Below are 17,040 nucleotides of genomic sequence, written 5' to 3' on the forward strand. Positions count from 1 at the left end.
AATGGAGAAATTCATTGGTTTGTTTTTAGAAGATATACATGACATTTTTAATACTGACAAAACGGTTTGACATGATAGAAAAGACAACACTGATCATTTGCCATGACAGCGTACTGTTGGCCGATTACATGTGTGGCACACTGTAATGGATGGTGTGTGTGTGAACATGTGGAATTAGTAATGAGACACGCTTCATTGACAAGGCACATATCATATGACTGCTTCTCAGCGGTTAAGTCAGTGGTATGGAATATGGAGTCGTAATGCTCAGAATTAAAGTGTAAGGATTTTGGCTTCATGCTGTTCCAACAGCTGACACACCGTCTGTGACAATATTCAACAGGAAAATAAGGGGGGGTTGAAATAATTCACACATCAAAATAAACAAATTGATGGCGTATCTCATTTGTGCACCGGCGTTCAAATGATTAAAAGGCTTATTTTCCTGGTAGAGAAAGGCTACTGGTCACTTTGTAAAGTGGCTCAGAGCCAGGATGGGAGAGTGTGGGTGTTCAGGGGTTGAATCGTGTGTCAGCAGCGTTGGTGGAAGCATCTCAGCCCACAGAGAGAATTAGAGATACAAACATGCACAAGAAAGCACAGGCCCAGATATACAGATGTGCGTGTGTATAACAGATGGGATACAACCAGAGGACAGATGCTGACGGAAAGAAGACAGACATTAAGGGACAGAAGAGGAGATGGTGACTTCAGAAAGCTTCTCTGCTCATGCAAATTAAACAAGACATGGCAGTGAGGAGAGATGAAAATGTAAGAAGAAAGGTAGGAGGGCGCTGAATATGGGTTAGAGCGATATTAAGATTTCAGACGCACACTTCCTCCAGTCACACATTGATCTGTCAGCGACATCCAACACACTGAGATGGATGTTTTATTTTAATCTATTACATATTAATTATACAGAGGTGGAAGAAGTATTCATATCCACTACTCAAATAAAAGTACTAATGCCACACTGTGAAAATACGCCACTACAACTAAATGACCTGCATCCAAACCGTTACTTCAGGAAAAGAAGTATTATCCACAAAACGTAAGAGTAAAAAATATTACTATATTTTTTTTGCTGCTGCATTAATGTGTATGGTGCATTTTACAGCTGTAGATGTTTATGGTGGTGCTAACTTTACAAGTTCTCATATTCCATAAGATCATCATATGTTTGCAGCATCGCTGTCCTGTAAGAATCCTGATTCCATCAAAAAGTCAGTCTAACATTAAAAATGAACACGTCAGGAGATATATGGTTTCCATAGGACAGAAAGGGGATGACAAATAATATGTAAAGTAAAATAATACATCCACAGAGCTTTCAGATGCAGAATCAAAAGTATCACTTCCAGTCCACAAACTTTTTTTATTGTGAATTCATTATTTTTTTAAATGTTGTCGGTCCGTAATGAATGTTTAGTTTTTGAAAAATCAATATTGTGTAAAACAGTTTAAAACTATGATCTAAATCTTTTTTTTTTTTTTTTACAGCGCCATCTCTGGTTTCAAGTTTGTGTCTCCAGAAAGCTCAGTGTTTGAAAACCCACATCGGTTCAAACCTCGAGGAGGGTTAGAAGGAACAGAGGAAAGGAACAGTGTTTACCTTGAGCACAATCTTGTTGTCCGATGTCGGGGTGCGTCCCACCCATAGAGCAAACTTGCAGGGGTCTCCTTCCACATGCTCCGTCACCCCCAACTCTGATGTCTGGAAAGGACCATAGGAGAAGATGCCATGAGAAGATATATTTATTGCGATAGTTGAGACTTCCCAAACTCAAGAGAGGGTGAGTTAGATGTACTTGTATTTTGTGAAGCACAAATACTGCAGGCGTCAGAGAAACAATGCTAATTATGTCATCTACTCATATAAACACTGAAGAGCCAGACTCATTCAAAGCTAAGGAAAACACAAAGACTCTTATTTTCAGGTTAACATACACTAAAGAAAACATACTTGCTGTAGACACTGTTCCCTTTAACGTAGCTGAGCAAAGAGAAACACTTACAAAGAGTTTGCTCTTGTAGATGTATTTGCTCCGGCCGTTTGAGTCCTTGACCTCCTTGCTGAAGATAAGAGACATCTCGAACAGGAAGAGGTGGCGCTCTCGTCCCTTACGGATCAGAGTCTTTGGATCCCAGACCTGGAAGGACTCCTGGAGAATGAGCTCGCCCTGGGATTCAATGTTTTCATCAAAACCTGGGAGAAGGGGAGGATATTAGTAGTAGTCAGGGTGCCTGATTGGGGAATAGCTCCAATGTTATAATCGAAGGGAAGCTTGCTATAAACACAACTGGCAGTAATAAATCAATAATGGGAAGCGTGTAATAATCACCTTCCAGCATAGACAGGTGCATTGCATCGTTGGCTTTCTTAGGAACACTGAGCATCACCTCCAGGCCGTCCTTGATCTCTCCTTTACCTTCCTCACAGCAAGTCAGCAGCTCCTACACACACACACACACACACACACACAGAAACCATGACAACAAGGAAGTATGGAGGCGGCTACAACAGCAGAGATCTGGTGTGGTGGACTACCTTCAACAGGAGCTGATACTTGGTGATTCTCTGCACGGGTTTGATCAGATAGGACGAGATGGAGTTGGCCAGTCGGTGCCTCTGTTGAATTTCCTGCACAGAGAAGAACGGCAATGTGATCGCCAGCTAGCTGACGAGGGCCGTCCATGTGGGTAACCACGGGGGATACTCACATCGAAGTAGTTCCCAGCATGCTCCAGGATGAGCTGGGTGGAGTCAGGTTTGTTCTTACAGTAGTTCACGTACATCTGGAACTTATCAGCCTAGACGAGTAGTGAAAGACATTATTGTGCTGATGACTGCGATAAAGACAAGCCATCTATCACACTGACTGCCTGTGAGCTTAAGATGTACATGTTTTATTTTGCTTAATTCCAGAAACAACAAAGTGGTAAATCTCAAAGATTTTCATTAAAATACAGACAGAGGATCATTTTGAAATATTGCAGGGATTAATAGAACTGGAAGGAGCAGCCAAAGTGAGCTTTTAGATAAAGAGCTGCAGGCGAACTACTTTCCCTTTGCTGTTCCCAGAGTCGTGCCGTGTGGAGAATAAAATCAGATCATGGTTGTTCACAGAATGGTGAAAAAGGCCAATTCATGTCCCACTTATTTACTGATTAAAAGGACAGCAGCTTGTCTTGCCAACAGTGTTCTGGGGCCTGTAGTATTCAGCTGCATTTGCTGTTACTAGCAGTAATTAGGGTGTCACGACTGGTGTCTTTTGCCACTTTAAGGATTTAGGGACCAAATGTTCCTCGGTACAGTGCAACATGTAAAACATTCTTATATAAACGGCAGGTTTGAGCACATGCAGCATTCGATGAACGGACGACACGTACCCATGTGACAAAGCAATGCCCAACATCTTCTGGTAGCTGCTCATATTTCTCCAACTCTTTGAGAAAGATGCTGACAAAAAAAAGAGTAGAGAGAGATTTAAAATGTGAGAAACAGCAAAATTCTATGAAAAGTGGTAGTTTAAAATGCAAGATCTGGCTATGATAAACGGTGTAATTTGGTTTTTAAAGAAAACATGCTTTTCAAACTTGCAGGTGGGGTTGGGGGTTCAGAAGAATTGTAGTCTAACAAACTGCTAAAAAAAACTGCCTAAAATTTAAACCCTGCTATGATTGCTTGAAGATCTGGTTTAAGGTTTGAAGTCCTAAAGTGCATTTCTTACTTATGGTGGAATTCATAGAGGTCCTGCATGTTTCCAAAGATGATGTGCTCCTTGTTGATGATTCCTGGAGGAATCTCTTCAACTCCACTGGTCATCTCCCACAGGTAGGTCTGCATGGAGGGAAAAACAAAACAAGAACTCTTTCTGTTTCTGATGCATTTCCAAATTGTGTGTGAAAAGTTGTTGCAAGAAACAGTTTAACAGTGGTGGGATGTGAAGCTCAACTCACATCCATGCACTCCCGCAGGTCTCGCACGTAGGTCTTCTCTGTCTGAATCAGCTCTGCCATGATGAACCTACACACACACACACACACACACACACACACACACACACACACCACACACACCACACACACCACACACACCACACACACCACACACACACACACACCACACACACCACACACACACACACCACACACACACCACACACACACACACCACACACACACCACACACACACACACCACACACACCACACACACACACACACACACACACACACACACACACACACACACACACACACACACACACCACACACACCACACACCACACACACGCACACACACACCACACACACACACACACCACACACACCACACACACACACACACACCACACACACCACACACACACACACACACACACACACACACACACACACACACACACACACACACACACACACACCACACACAACACACACAACACACACAACACACACAACACACACACACACACACACACACACACACACACAGACAGACAGACAGACAGACAGACAGACACACACACACACACACACACACACACACACACACACACACACACACAGAATAATGTCTTTGTTGTCATACTGTCCCCATCCACAGAATGATAAATCGCTGTGCCGATAGCTCATTCTGCTGCATCCATTTCAACTAATGAATAATGAAGGAGTTTCGGGCCATAAAACTTACATGGTCATAAACCAGCCATGAATGACTGCTCCTGATTTGTGCTGCTCATACAAAATGACGCAGTCTCCTTTTCCTACATGTAGATTCATGTGTTCTCTTGTGGCGCTCGACTGTGTGTGTGTGTGTGTGTGTGTGCACTCCTTGTGCTGGCACAGCATAGAGGATGCTGATGTCTGAAGGAGGTTTTAATCACGCGTATCCATTATGTGCACACATTGACAAAGAGCTCTCTTCCTCAGAACCAGTAGGAGCCATTGAGTGTTCAGGGTGGACCCTGCTGTTGACAAGGACACTGACACTGCAACCTTTCTTTTGAAAGACTATCTTAGTGACCATTAGTTCATTCATTCTGCTACGTATTTTGGGCACTGAGCCAATAATTCAAGGACACGTCTTTGGGAGCAATAAGACACATTTCCAACGGGATGAAAACGGTGTGAAAATGCTGACTGTTTAGTTTGTAGACGTGAGGCAACCTGCTCAGAAGTGGAGCTTTGAGCGATGCGTAACCCTTTCATCAGGCACATCTTTGTGAAGCTTTTAATCTGCTAAATGATTTTGAACCAACGATCCTTTAACTGTTTAACTGTCCTGAAAAAGCACATCCCTTTTCTGATGAAGTATGACATAAACAGGAAGTAGTGGTGACATACTCCTTTCTGCGTGCTGACTTGCGTTTCTCCTCATTGAGCTCGTGAGCGGCGTCCCGCAGCTTGACCTCTGACCCTGGAGCCATGGCTGGGATGATGTCCAACTGGAGATCCTTACTCTGACACAGACACGGTGAAATATGAAGTGCATTTAAGAGACGGACAGAAGTATTAACTGATTTTCTACGCCTATAATCAAAGCAGTGAGCACGTACTGCCTTGTTGGAGTCCGAGGAAATGCCCAGGGCTTTCTCCAGGCTGCAGCGGTACTTGTCCATGCGCAGAGAGAAGTCTCTGTAGCGCTTGTCCACGGCCGTCACCCATTTCTTGATCTCTCCGGCGTGACTGTGGCCCTTCTCGCAGAAGCCGTCAGCCAGCTGGATCAGAAGCTTCACACGCTCCTTCGTTTGCTGAAGGAGAGGGGGAAGAGTGTTTTATTCACACTCAAACACTCCAGCACACACAGTGACATGCTGTGTGTGTGTGTGAGTGTGAGTGAGGCCAACCTTGGCTGTGATGTGGAAGTCCTCATGCTCCTTCAGCAGTTCCTGTGTGTGGTGGATACTGGAGCCAGTGGAGGTGTGTGTGGACAGGTAAAACTCCCCGGTGTCGTGAATCCACTCCAGAGCCTGGAAACACATGAACGCGCAGGATTAAGGTATCGTCAGATTACATGGCGGCAGGGAGTGGTCTGTGCGTGTAGCTACAAAACCTCAGCCACACAAATGTCAATAAAATGTCTTTTCTACCTTAACGAAACATTCATGTACCTGTTTGGCACTGCGTTCAAACACCACATACTGCTGACACTGGTCCAGCCGCCGTTTCCTCATGGTCCAGAAGTGGAGAACACGATTCTCTCTCTGTAGCAGCTCATTGAGGATATCTACACAACAGAAACACTCAGGATTCAGGCACTCATCCCCTAATTACTAAACATAAATCAACAGATTTAAGCAGTTCTGCACACTGGCAACACAATAAGGACCCAGATTTGTTATTTTTCTGCCATTGGATATGAGTGGAAATACACTCATCACTGTAATAGACTTTTATGTGTATATGAGGGTGTTTTCCCTGATGTGTCATGTTCGTTGTTACCAGAAAACAAGGATAGAAACAGCCACAATGTTACGGTGGTTACTTCCTTTTTATATCTGTTACTCATTCAGTGTCTTTCAAACTGTCAAACCAGAGCTGGTGATTATGTGTATACATATATATATATATATATATATATATATGTATACACACACACTCACAAAAAGTTAGGGATATTTGGCTTTCGGGTGAAATGTATGGAAAATGTAAAGAGTTCCCGCTACAGTGATATTATATCATGAAAGTAGGGCATTTAAGTAGAAGCAGCATGGTGATTTCCTCATCTCAAACTAATTATTGAAACAAAAGCCAGCAGCAGTGGTGGGTATACCACAACAAAACATGTCAACGTATCAATAACTTGTCATGTGACCAAAGGACGTCCACGTCTCTGCTTTCTGGGACTCTTCCAGTCTCTCTGTGTCTCCATAGCAACCTGCTGATGACACTCTGTGACTCTCTAAGCTCATTGGTCACTTCCCTCTGACAACATCCTGTTTGAAGCCTCGCATGGCGAGGTGCTGTTGATCACTTGTTGGTGTCGTCTTGGTCTCATGATGTCAACATGTGAACGGCATGATGAAGACGACTGTTTAAATACCAATTCTAATTGAACCAGGACATTGATTGGTCGATTCAAGGATCAAACACCTGTTGTGCATTTTGCCGCTCAGCTCCGTGTTAGACAACAGGAAGTTGTGCAAAAAGAAACATTGAACAGTTGGACATGTGCATTCAAAAGTTTAGAGAAGGTCAAATCAAGTTCACCTGTAAATGTTATTTATAGTGCATTTTAGGTTGATCCTGGAATTTCACCTGAAAACCAAACAGCCCTAACTTTCTGTGAGTAGTGTTTATTCACCTCAACGTCCTATTACTTTTCACCATTTTTTAACCACTTCAGCACAAACACTTTCTCACACTTACTTTTGACCTGCTGTTCTGGTGCTTTGACGTGGCTCAGCATCCCGGGCATGTTGACGCTGTTCCTGTGCATGTACTTGAGGAAGACATCTGCGTTTCTTCTGGCCAGAGTGCACGCCTGATGGGGATCATATTAACATACGGAGGTCAGAGATGTAACTTGATACGATGCTCAGGATTTGTATGGATTCTGTTGGATGTTAACCTTGAGGAAGGCCTCCTTCTGCTCCAGGTGTTTACTGATCATTGGGCTGACATGGTCGGTTTCACAGTTGGGTCCCAGTTTGTCGGCTCCTCCACACCAGTCTTCCTCTCTCTTATATTCCTGCTCCAGGCTCTCCAACACACTGCAGACCTGGAGGGACAAACACTTAATCAGTCGTCTGTGGAAAACACTGAACTGTGTGTTTTTTCTGTGGATTTTCTTTTGAGAAATAGTCAAATTGAATGCTAGACCCTCTGTGGGGTCTCATACCTGTTCAGAGGTTTTGTAGAAGGCCACTGAGGCATTGACCAGCTTAAGTCGGTCCTCCATTTTCAGCATGAGCTGCTGCCAGTGGGAGGCCACACTCTCAGCACAGTCTCTGATCAGGTCCATGTCATAGTGGTTTGCCTGCAGCAGAGCCTCGGCCTTCTGCTGAACCTGTAGGGCACTCTGGTGGGTTTTCTGCAGAGAGGTGAAGAAAGGATGGGATCAGAACGGCCAAAATAGTGAGCACCGAAATAGGTTAAATCTACCTTCAGAAAGTGGACAGGAAACCTGATGGAGGGTAGAAATCTATAGGATAAACCAACTGTCTCACCTCAATGGCATGTTGAAACTGTTCATGTTCTCTTTGCAGTTGTTCAGCTTCCTGTAGGGAGCTGGCTGTTATAAGACCAGCGTTCAGCATCGACTCGCCGTTACGAATCCAACCCAGAACCTGAAAAAACAGGAAAGCGGTGATTAAATATTGCCAGTGCAACACTATTTTTTTTTATCTCTTTTTGAAAAAAGAACTGGTGGATATCCTTGAAGTACTGTAGTTGCAAATTATTTGCTTGCGGATAGCGCTTTGTTGCAGTTTCAAGACTGCGTGTGCTACCTGTTTGACTTCCGCCTGCAGGTGTCTCAGCTGGACGCACTGCTCCAGGTGCCTGCGGTGCTGCTCGGCTGCCAAATCCAGTTCTTGCTGCTTCTCGTGGAGAAACTCGAGCAGATCCTGAACCCGTGTGGCCATGTCGACGTCCCGGTCACACAGCAGCTCCACGCCTGGAAGCAACACAAACGTTAACCTTTGGATGGACACAGCCGACCGGAGGTTTTGCCGGCCATTGCGATGGCCTTAAAACCCTTTTCCCCCCTGACAGACTTCACATTAGTCACGTTTGCATGAATCTTACAAAGCAACATATCATCAGCATGTTTCGATAATACACGTGACATGATGTAACTATTCTTTGTGCTGGTTTGGAGAGCACCTATTAGCATGTGAGATCACAGGTGAGTTATTATGGTTGGTGAGTGGGTGCCTCTCATCACAAACACTGACCGCATCTGACCCGCGACACCTACACAGCATCAATATTAAACTAATGCAGCCAACACAGAAATCTGTGCAGCAGCAGTGAACAGTGACAGTCAAAGATCTCTTCACTTCTACTTTACAGCATTTTAGATTTAATGGCGTTTAATTGCAGCATCACAATAGATCAGAACAGTGGAGTGTTTGCCGATTTCTAAATACTTTTGAAGACTGTTAGATGCCTGGAAACAAATCTAAGAAAAAAAATTAAAAGACAGCCAAACCAGATTATTTCCAAATGGATTGAAGTAAAACTAATCAAATGATCCAAAGCAAACTGCAGCTTAAAGGAAATTAACACAACAAAGCACACCATGGTGCGGTACAGTAGAGTCCGGGTGCAGTAGAGTCCGGGTGCTGTACTCACCAGAAGCCTGGACTTCATTGACGTACTGCAGCAGCTCCTGGCCCTGGTGGATGACATCGAAGGTGAGGTTGTTCATGGTCAGGGCCTTGTCGGCGTGGTGCTGCAGCCTTTGCTCAGCAAGCGTCAGGTCCTCCGTGTCAAAATCATTCATCTGACCCGTCAGCTCCTCGTTCCACGACTCCAGGTCAGAGATGATCTGAGGAAGGACAACGAGATTAAAATGTTCAGATTAATTCAGTGTATTAACAATGCTGAACGGTCTCTGCTTTAAAAAAAACGAAAAAGAAAATAACAATTTGGGAATTTTAACGAGTGTATTTCTTAAAATGCCTTTGTTACACCACCAGTCATTCACTCACACTGTACACACAGCACACACGCCCCCTCTCCTCCCAAGCAGACTCACGTCAATGGCATCCCTCTCGAAGATGCGGAGCTGCAGGAAGAGCTCCAGTTTGATCTTCCTCTCTTGGAAGAGCTCCTCCATCTGGGCCTGGGCCTCATCGAGCTGCTGTAGGACGCTCTCAATGTGGTTGATGGAGCTGTTGTGGGGCGTCTTGTTGCTGGAGATGGCCGAGTCCCTGGAACAGAAACACAGAATTAAGACATAAGTGGGGAGAGGCAGGAATTAAAAATACAGCTATAAAGACACAAATGGACACGAGCAAACTTAGCTGCTCTTAAAACTGCTGCATAGCCGTTATATGGCAATAAGTAGATTGTGAAAAGCGAACACAAGACTGAATATTCTCGACCGAGTTTTTATGTCATGATTTCTCTTGAATCCTAATAAAAGACCATCAACGGCGTACCGTTGGTGCATGCAACGTGGACCGCAGATTGAGTGGGAAAGTGAAACAGGGCATACGGATTCTGATTCATCAATCTGACAGATGCACACATGCATGATGCACAAACGCACAGACACCAGTGAGCTGACGAGAGGCCAAATGTGAGTAAGCAAAGACAGCGGAGGTCAGACACATTCTGACTGGCTTCAGGTTGATTATTCAGTGTGACAGATGCACACACACAACACACACACACACACACACACACACACACACACACACACACACACACACACACACACACACACACACACACACACACACACACACACACACACACAGAGACACACACAGAGACACACACACAACACACACACACACACACACACACACACAACACACACACACAACACACACGCACACACACACACACACACACGCACACACACACACACACACACACACACACACACACACAAGCAAAAGGTGTGTGGAGTTACAGTTGCCTCCTGGGGGCACAATTAGACACGTGCTTATAAAAGCAGATTTATGTAAGAATTCACTGTGGAGCCGATACACCAGAGAGAGGGGGGTGGAGAAAAAGAGAGGAAAAAAAGGGAGGTGGATGAAGAGGGAGGAAGAAGAGGGACTGGAACATCCTCTGTTAAAAATAGGGTTGGAGAATGAGGGTCAATGGCATCCACCTCCCCAACACCTCTTCCAATTGTCAATTGTATCTTATTGCATATATTTACATATTCACCTCACACACAGTTACATTCCAAATCTCTAAATTACCCTGCCAACGCTCTAAAAGAAGACCATTATGTAAGTAGACCACTGCATTGTTTTTACATTTTTATAGTCACCAAGGCTTGTTAAGACTACCAGTCCAAATCTGTTTTTGGCATTTCCAGATTGTATCCGATTAATTTTAGAAGTCCTAAAAGCAAAAAGAAAACATGCATGAAATGTGATTTTTTTTCAGATCCAAACCATATTTGGAGGTGATTTGAAATGCAATTCAGATTTCATGGATCTCAGAATCTGTGCTGCTACGAGCATAACGCTATGGATGAGAGGAGGAGAACAACTACTGGCACTTGTTTTCACTCTGTCTCACTTTCTGCTGCGTCCCCTAACATTGCATTATGTACCAGCCTCCTCCGTCGCAGACTTTGGAAGGTGTGATGGAGGAGTTCTGCACTGCGACTTGACAGCGCGATTGTTTCGAGGGCGAATGCTTCCTCGTTGAAAAGGCACGTTACCGCCATAGCTACATAGTTACTGACGTTTCCACAGCAACCCATGCAGATAGGTTGGTGTTGTCTGTGTTGAAGATCTCAAAACAAAGTGGTTTTGCCTGCAGTCTGAATGTCGCCTTATTAGCCTCGACGGTCACTGCACCTTCTGTTGGGAATAGTGTAGCATGTGCACCGTTATCACGTTTCCTTTCACTGCTGCTGACTTCTTAGTTTTTCTAGTCGGTTAAAGGATTGTTTGGGGTCAGTTTATCAGTTTTGCTCTCTAGTTGAATCTAGATTTACTTGATACAAGTTTTTCAGATTAGCTGATGGCTTTGGCTTTAGAGTTACATTAGAAATGAAATTTAGTCTGATTACAATTTTAATTCATTTCATCATTCATCAGTTTTGTTTCATTTTCCACACACTTGTTTTGAAGGATTGGTTTTGATTTAGCCAGAATACAGTCTGTTCCTGTACAAGCATGTGCCCGGTGTTAGAAATACAATAAACGGTGTTCGAGTACCAAATAGCTGAAGAATTACCTTAGGAGCGTTAATAAAGGTTTCAAATAAGCAGATGTGTGATTGAATAATTTCCTTATTGATTTCTTCTATACAACACTTCATTTCCTTTCAATGGATAACTATATCATTTGGTTCTTCTACTTAGCATTGGTTTCATTGATCTCTACCTGAGCTGCTGGATGAGATCCTCGCCCTCCTTGATGACGTTGACCGTGACCTGCAGCGTGGTCTGCTGCTGCTGGCCGAAGCGTTTGATCAGATCCTGGACGGCCTCCACCGACTCGGCGTAAACATCGTCCAGCAGTTCCTTCTGGAGCTCCTCCAGCCACGTCCACAGCTACAGTGGGACATGCATCAGTGTGATGTTTATTGTTTTACAGCACAGAGTGTTCTTGTACTATTAGCTTCTTCAGAAAACTGTCCACAGCCATCTTGCACATGTTACAAGGCCTTGCACTGAGACTCGCACTGGTCTGCACCTCTCTAAATCCTCACTCTGCTCACAGAACGGACTCGCTGTGCTCACACCAACGCTCAAACAATCAGCAACACAACGTTGGCGTCACTTTTACAATTAGGAACGTTTCTCAATGACACTCAGTGGACAGTTCAGCGACTGCCATCATTTGTAAATCCCTTGCCTCCCTCGAGTCTCATCCCAAAATTCAGCCTCACCTAACCCGATGATAATGCTAACCTAGCCTTGTTTACGAAGTGAGGACTGCAGAATTGTCCATGTGATTACCCGTATAAAAGGAAAACAACACACACAGAGACCATTTTTATCTGGTAGGTAATTATTTCCCACTTGCTCAGAGAGCACTGTGAAGGCTCTCATCCACACAAACACACAGCCCACCATCCACTTGAGTGTTACGTCACCCTCCCTGCCTACCTCTTTGACGTGCGTGTGGAAGGCGACAGACATGTCCAGCAGGACTTTGCGCTGCTCCACGCGGCGAACAAAGTCTTGGATTCTGTCTTCGAGCTGGTGGGCGGCCTGGTAGATCTCCTCTGGATCGCACTCTCCCGTCTGGGCCAGCTGCTCGGCCGCCTCCAGCAGCTTGTCTGCATTGGTGTATGTATTCTACACCGAGGACGGGAGAGAGAGATGGATTCACCCAAGAAAACGATATAATACAAGTAATACAAGCAGAGAGAGAAGCAGTAGAAGGGCAGAGAAAATAAAAAACAGGATATGTAGAAGACGTGTGCACTGATGTGACAGTACACAGAGATAGTGAGACGAGTGAGAGGAAATGAGATAAAAGTATGCAAACACTGGTAAGGGTTTGCATTGAAGACATCACATATAAAAAGGAGCACAACTATATTGTCAAGTAGAAGTATGAAGTAGCATGAAATGACTTTCAATAACACATGCATAAAAGAATGTTTTATTTATGAAACATCCAGCACATCTCTTTGAAAATGCTTTGATCAATGGACAGGAACGCTAATTTAATTCAAATGTAGGCCTATTGTGAATTGAGTTTTGATGTAGTTTTTAAAAAGTTGGTCCCCAGAAAAATAGTTTGGGCAACACTGATCTGGACCATAATGTGAGATCACATTCTTTTAAATTGTGGGATGGGTTGGTGGGTATTTTACGGGACGTCTAGTGGCAACAAGTCACTAAGTGTTAAAGCCAGACTACTGCAGCTGTATCGGATATTTTGGGTTAATACTGTACAGTAGCATGAAAGAAAAAGAGTCATAAAGTCACTGAACTGACTCAGTAATGTCTGTCAGACAGCTGACATGAGAAAGCTTCAACCAATAAATTTAGGTAACATTGAATTATTGTTGTTATTGTTACTGAATTAGGCAAAGGGAGTGTCTAATTGCTAATTAATTCAGCTTATCATTTATAGATATAGTTTTTCTTTTCAAAAGTGTTCAAAGTCTTGCGTTGAAATGAAATAGCCTCAAACATTGCTCAACATATAACCCGATACAATGTGGTAAAATAGCACATAGTCCCCAGTACGTGTTTTTTTCTTTTAAATCAGAGCTACAGGAAAGCATCTGTAACAGCTGCAACAATATTGGTTTCAGTGCTATTTTATGTATTTCTTTGAAACAGGTGGCGGATGAGCGTGACAGATACCTGTGCCACTTCCTCAAAGTCTTCGTGCCGTTTCTGGAGCGCTCGGGCTCGGTGGAGGGACTTTCCCACACCGGTGTGTTTGCTGAGGAAGGCCTCGCCGTGGTTTTCTATCCAGTCCAGCACCTGTGCAGAGAGACCACACACTAGGACATAGGCAACCAGGAGGGGGCACTCTCTGGAGGTAGACGAGCCAGATGGAGTGTTGGTGATAATCAAAAGAGTGTGTACGAGAAGAGTGACACAAATGATGATCAGTATTGTTTGAGGCGCTGCACCGAGCCCTTCTTTTCACACTCCTCTCCCTGCTCTCTGTCCTTCAACAGTTAATGGATGAACGCAGTATCTGCATGGACATATGACCCAATTCAGTTGCCATAGCAACAGTTGCCATGTCAACACAATCAGGAATGCCCATGCCACTGTATTATCACATTGGACCATTGAATTATGGCATGCTCGCTATACTTATTTTTCAAGGCTTTAATTTGCAGAGAACACTTACATTTCAGGCATGTATTTATTTTTCCTTTCCACTAAAATGTATGATGAGTGAAGACGCAAGGTTCCAGCGACTTGCTCAAGGACACGTTGATAGGAAACATGGCCGCTGCTGGGATCAAACCCTCTATTAAGAGCAGAACACTTCTAACTGGCTACCCTGCTATTTTCAAATGACTGTCTAACCTTCTCAATGTTATACTGAAAGAAATGGCATTTACGTTCTGGAATGACCATGGTGAATATGTGTGCATGCATCTAAATAAAAACACATACCGGTATCCTATATATAGAAATATAAATGCATGTGTATGCGTGTGTGTACCTGTTGGACGTCCTGCTGAAAGACACAGAGCTGCAGACGTTGGTGCAGTCGCACTTTGCGGTGTTGCCAGATGTTTTCCAGCTGTCTCTGGTGATGCAGCACCTCGTGGATGATGTCCAGGACGTGGTGCACTGCCTTGGAGTAGTTTGCTGATGCCGTCAGTGAATCAGCACTGCCTGGGGTCAAAGGTCGCTGCAGCTTGTCTAGCAGAGCTTTGCCGTCTTGGCTCACCTGGGAGTGTGGAAATAAGTTGCCATAGTACATTATTTACGCACAACTACTGGACAAACGCACCAACGCTGAAAAATATATTGTCGTAATTACGTTTTGTATTTGACTTCACCGAGAATGACGAGAAATCACCAAAATACCAACAGTCAGCCAACTGTGTGGATAATTGTAGGAAAGCACGTACTTGTTATGTTTAGAAACTGAAAAGGGGAAACGATAAATGAAAAAGCCACAAAGGAGGAATTTGTGAGAAACGCAATGAAATGTTATTCTTCACACTGCAGTTGCAATTCCTTTAATTTTGTCAGTGTGATCACTCACCAGGGAGGTAACGAGGGGGTTGAATACAGTTATGTGTGTGCATGTGTGTGCGTATGTGTGTGTGGGCGCATGCCAGGTCTTGTGTAATTATGTGCAGGTGTACATGTGTATCCGTTGGGAATACATGGCAATTTATATTCCAGAACTGCATAGGTATGTGCATGTTTCCATATTATTTGCATGCTCAGTAATGCTATGTACATGCACAATATACCACGAAGTTATGTGTTATACCACATATAAAAATATTGTCAGCATAAAAGAAGTAGTTGATTCTAAATGAAATTTGAAGTACAGTGTAGTACTGTGAACACTTGGGCTGGAAAAAGCTTGAATTTCAACTCAACGTGTAATTCGACCGAAACCAATATGTGAGCTACATACAAGTTAATTTAAAGTTTTAAATTCCAACAACACAGAACACCTATAAGTCACTATACATGATTTATATTCTAATAAAACAATAAACTTATTTGTGACTCTTCAAAGTGTATTGAAACTTAATCAACCAGGACAAAGCTGCAAATTCAACGGCCTGTGTTGTGTAGTGATGATGTGAAGTTTGTAGTTTGTTTTGTCATAGATGAAGGTAAAGTGTGCCGTTACCTCAGAGTAGGCGGCGGTGATGTGTTCATACAGGCCTTGGTGGTGGTGGATGGCGTCCTCGAGGTCTTGCAGCTCGGAGGGCAAATCCACCTCGCCGCACGCCTTACACCATGAGTCCACGTTGCTCATGTACTGAAGTGGAAGAAATGCAGTTTTATTCACACCAACTGCCACTCGGATGGAAAGCAGTTCACATGAGACACAGCATCATACAGTGGTGGTGTTTACCTCTCCTTCCCAGGAGTCACATGAAAGTCAGACATATCAGAGTGTACAAAAACATATTGCCTGAGGAGCATTTTTTATACTATGACTGAGCTTAAAGATGCAGAAGTATGCTTATGTATGAGCTCTCTTGAAGCTATTTTTCTGAAGAATAATACATGGCTGAGTGTGCGGATGTTCATTGGCCTGTGGTGACTTCCTAGAACTTTCAGTACACCCCTTCAGGAGGGGAGGAAAACAAAACAATCAAAGATTTAGAACAAATATTTAAAATGAGCTTCTCTAAAGGTTGGGGTGAAACCTCTGGAAAACAAAAAAGGAGCTGTTTTTATTTCAGCTCACAAAACATGAAAGGCTGGTTTGATGCCGGCAATATTCCAGGTAGGAAAAGCCGCACAACCCACGTTCCATAGTGGGACGACTAATGAGCACCGGCAGAAATAACAGCAGATAACAAATGCCTTATTTACATTCTGCATATGTGCATGTAAATATATGTTAATGTGATGCATATGTTAGGCTGTATAGATTTAATGAGGCCAAATGAGTATTTTACAACCCATAAAGTGCATAAACTATGTATCCACAGGCATCCATTAAAATACTGAAGGTCAACAACTCCACTAGTTCCAGGTACATCTAGGTACATTAAAATCATAAACTGAATTCAGTTCCCACTATACTTGACCTGCTGGAAGAGTTCATGCATTTAGGGAAATATACTCATCCGCGGTAGATGAGAAGATTAATAGCACTCAAATAGTAAATATGATGCCACAGCCAGCAGCAGCTTGGCTTAGGACTACCGTTGGCTGCTACTTCCTAAAGTCCCGCTGTCACACAAACACTCAGGGTTT

The 17,040-nt window shown here is 43.6% G+C and overlaps 1 protein-coding gene across 3 annotated transcripts in view; it reads right to left on the bottom strand.

The window, feature by feature from the left end:
• The window catches only part of LOC311027357 (triple functional domain protein), a 76,126-nt gene that overhangs the window by 16,547 nt on the left and 42,539 nt on the right, over positions 1–17,040 (bottom strand). For all 3 annotated transcript variants that reach the window (XM_084031347.1, XM_084031345.1, XM_084031346.1), the window contains exons 11-34: positions 15,959–16,090; positions 14,801–15,031; positions 13,978–14,100; positions 12,763–12,954; positions 12,035–12,204; positions 9,712–9,886; positions 9,306–9,501; positions 8,459–8,625; positions 8,177–8,296; positions 7,849–8,040; positions 7,579–7,728; positions 7,377–7,491; positions 6,119–6,234; positions 5,855–5,977; positions 5,564–5,758; positions 5,352–5,467; positions 3,964–4,030; positions 3,735–3,844; positions 3,394–3,463; positions 2,725–2,814; positions 2,552–2,644; positions 2,346–2,457; positions 2,019–2,209; positions 1,616–1,717 (exon numbers count right to left, since the gene is read on the bottom strand). In XM_084031347.1, coding sequence (XP_083887473.1) covers positions 1,616–1,717; positions 2,019–2,209; positions 2,346–2,457; positions 2,552–2,644; positions 2,725–2,814; positions 3,394–3,463; positions 3,735–3,844; positions 3,964–4,030; positions 5,352–5,467; positions 5,564–5,758; positions 5,855–5,977; positions 6,119–6,234; positions 7,377–7,491; positions 7,579–7,728; positions 7,849–8,040; positions 8,177–8,296; positions 8,459–8,625; positions 9,306–9,501; positions 9,712–9,886; positions 12,035–12,204; positions 12,763–12,954; positions 13,978–14,100; positions 14,801–15,031; positions 15,959–16,090 — 3,348 coding nt within the window. The remainder of the gene's footprint in view (positions 1–1,615; positions 1,718–2,018; positions 2,210–2,345; positions 2,458–2,551; positions 2,645–2,724; positions 2,815–3,393; positions 3,464–3,734; positions 3,845–3,963; positions 4,031–5,351; positions 5,468–5,563; positions 5,759–5,854; positions 5,978–6,118; positions 6,235–7,376; positions 7,492–7,578; positions 7,729–7,848; positions 8,041–8,176; positions 8,297–8,458; positions 8,626–9,305; positions 9,502–9,711; positions 9,887–12,034; positions 12,205–12,762; positions 12,955–13,977; positions 14,101–14,800; positions 15,032–15,958; positions 16,091–17,040) is intronic.

Source organism: Eutrigla gurnardus (genome assembly GCF_963514095.1).
Source record: "Eutrigla gurnardus genome assembly, chromosome: 17".
NCBI lineage: Eukaryota > Metazoa > Chordata > Actinopteri > Perciformes > Triglidae > Eutrigla > Eutrigla gurnardus.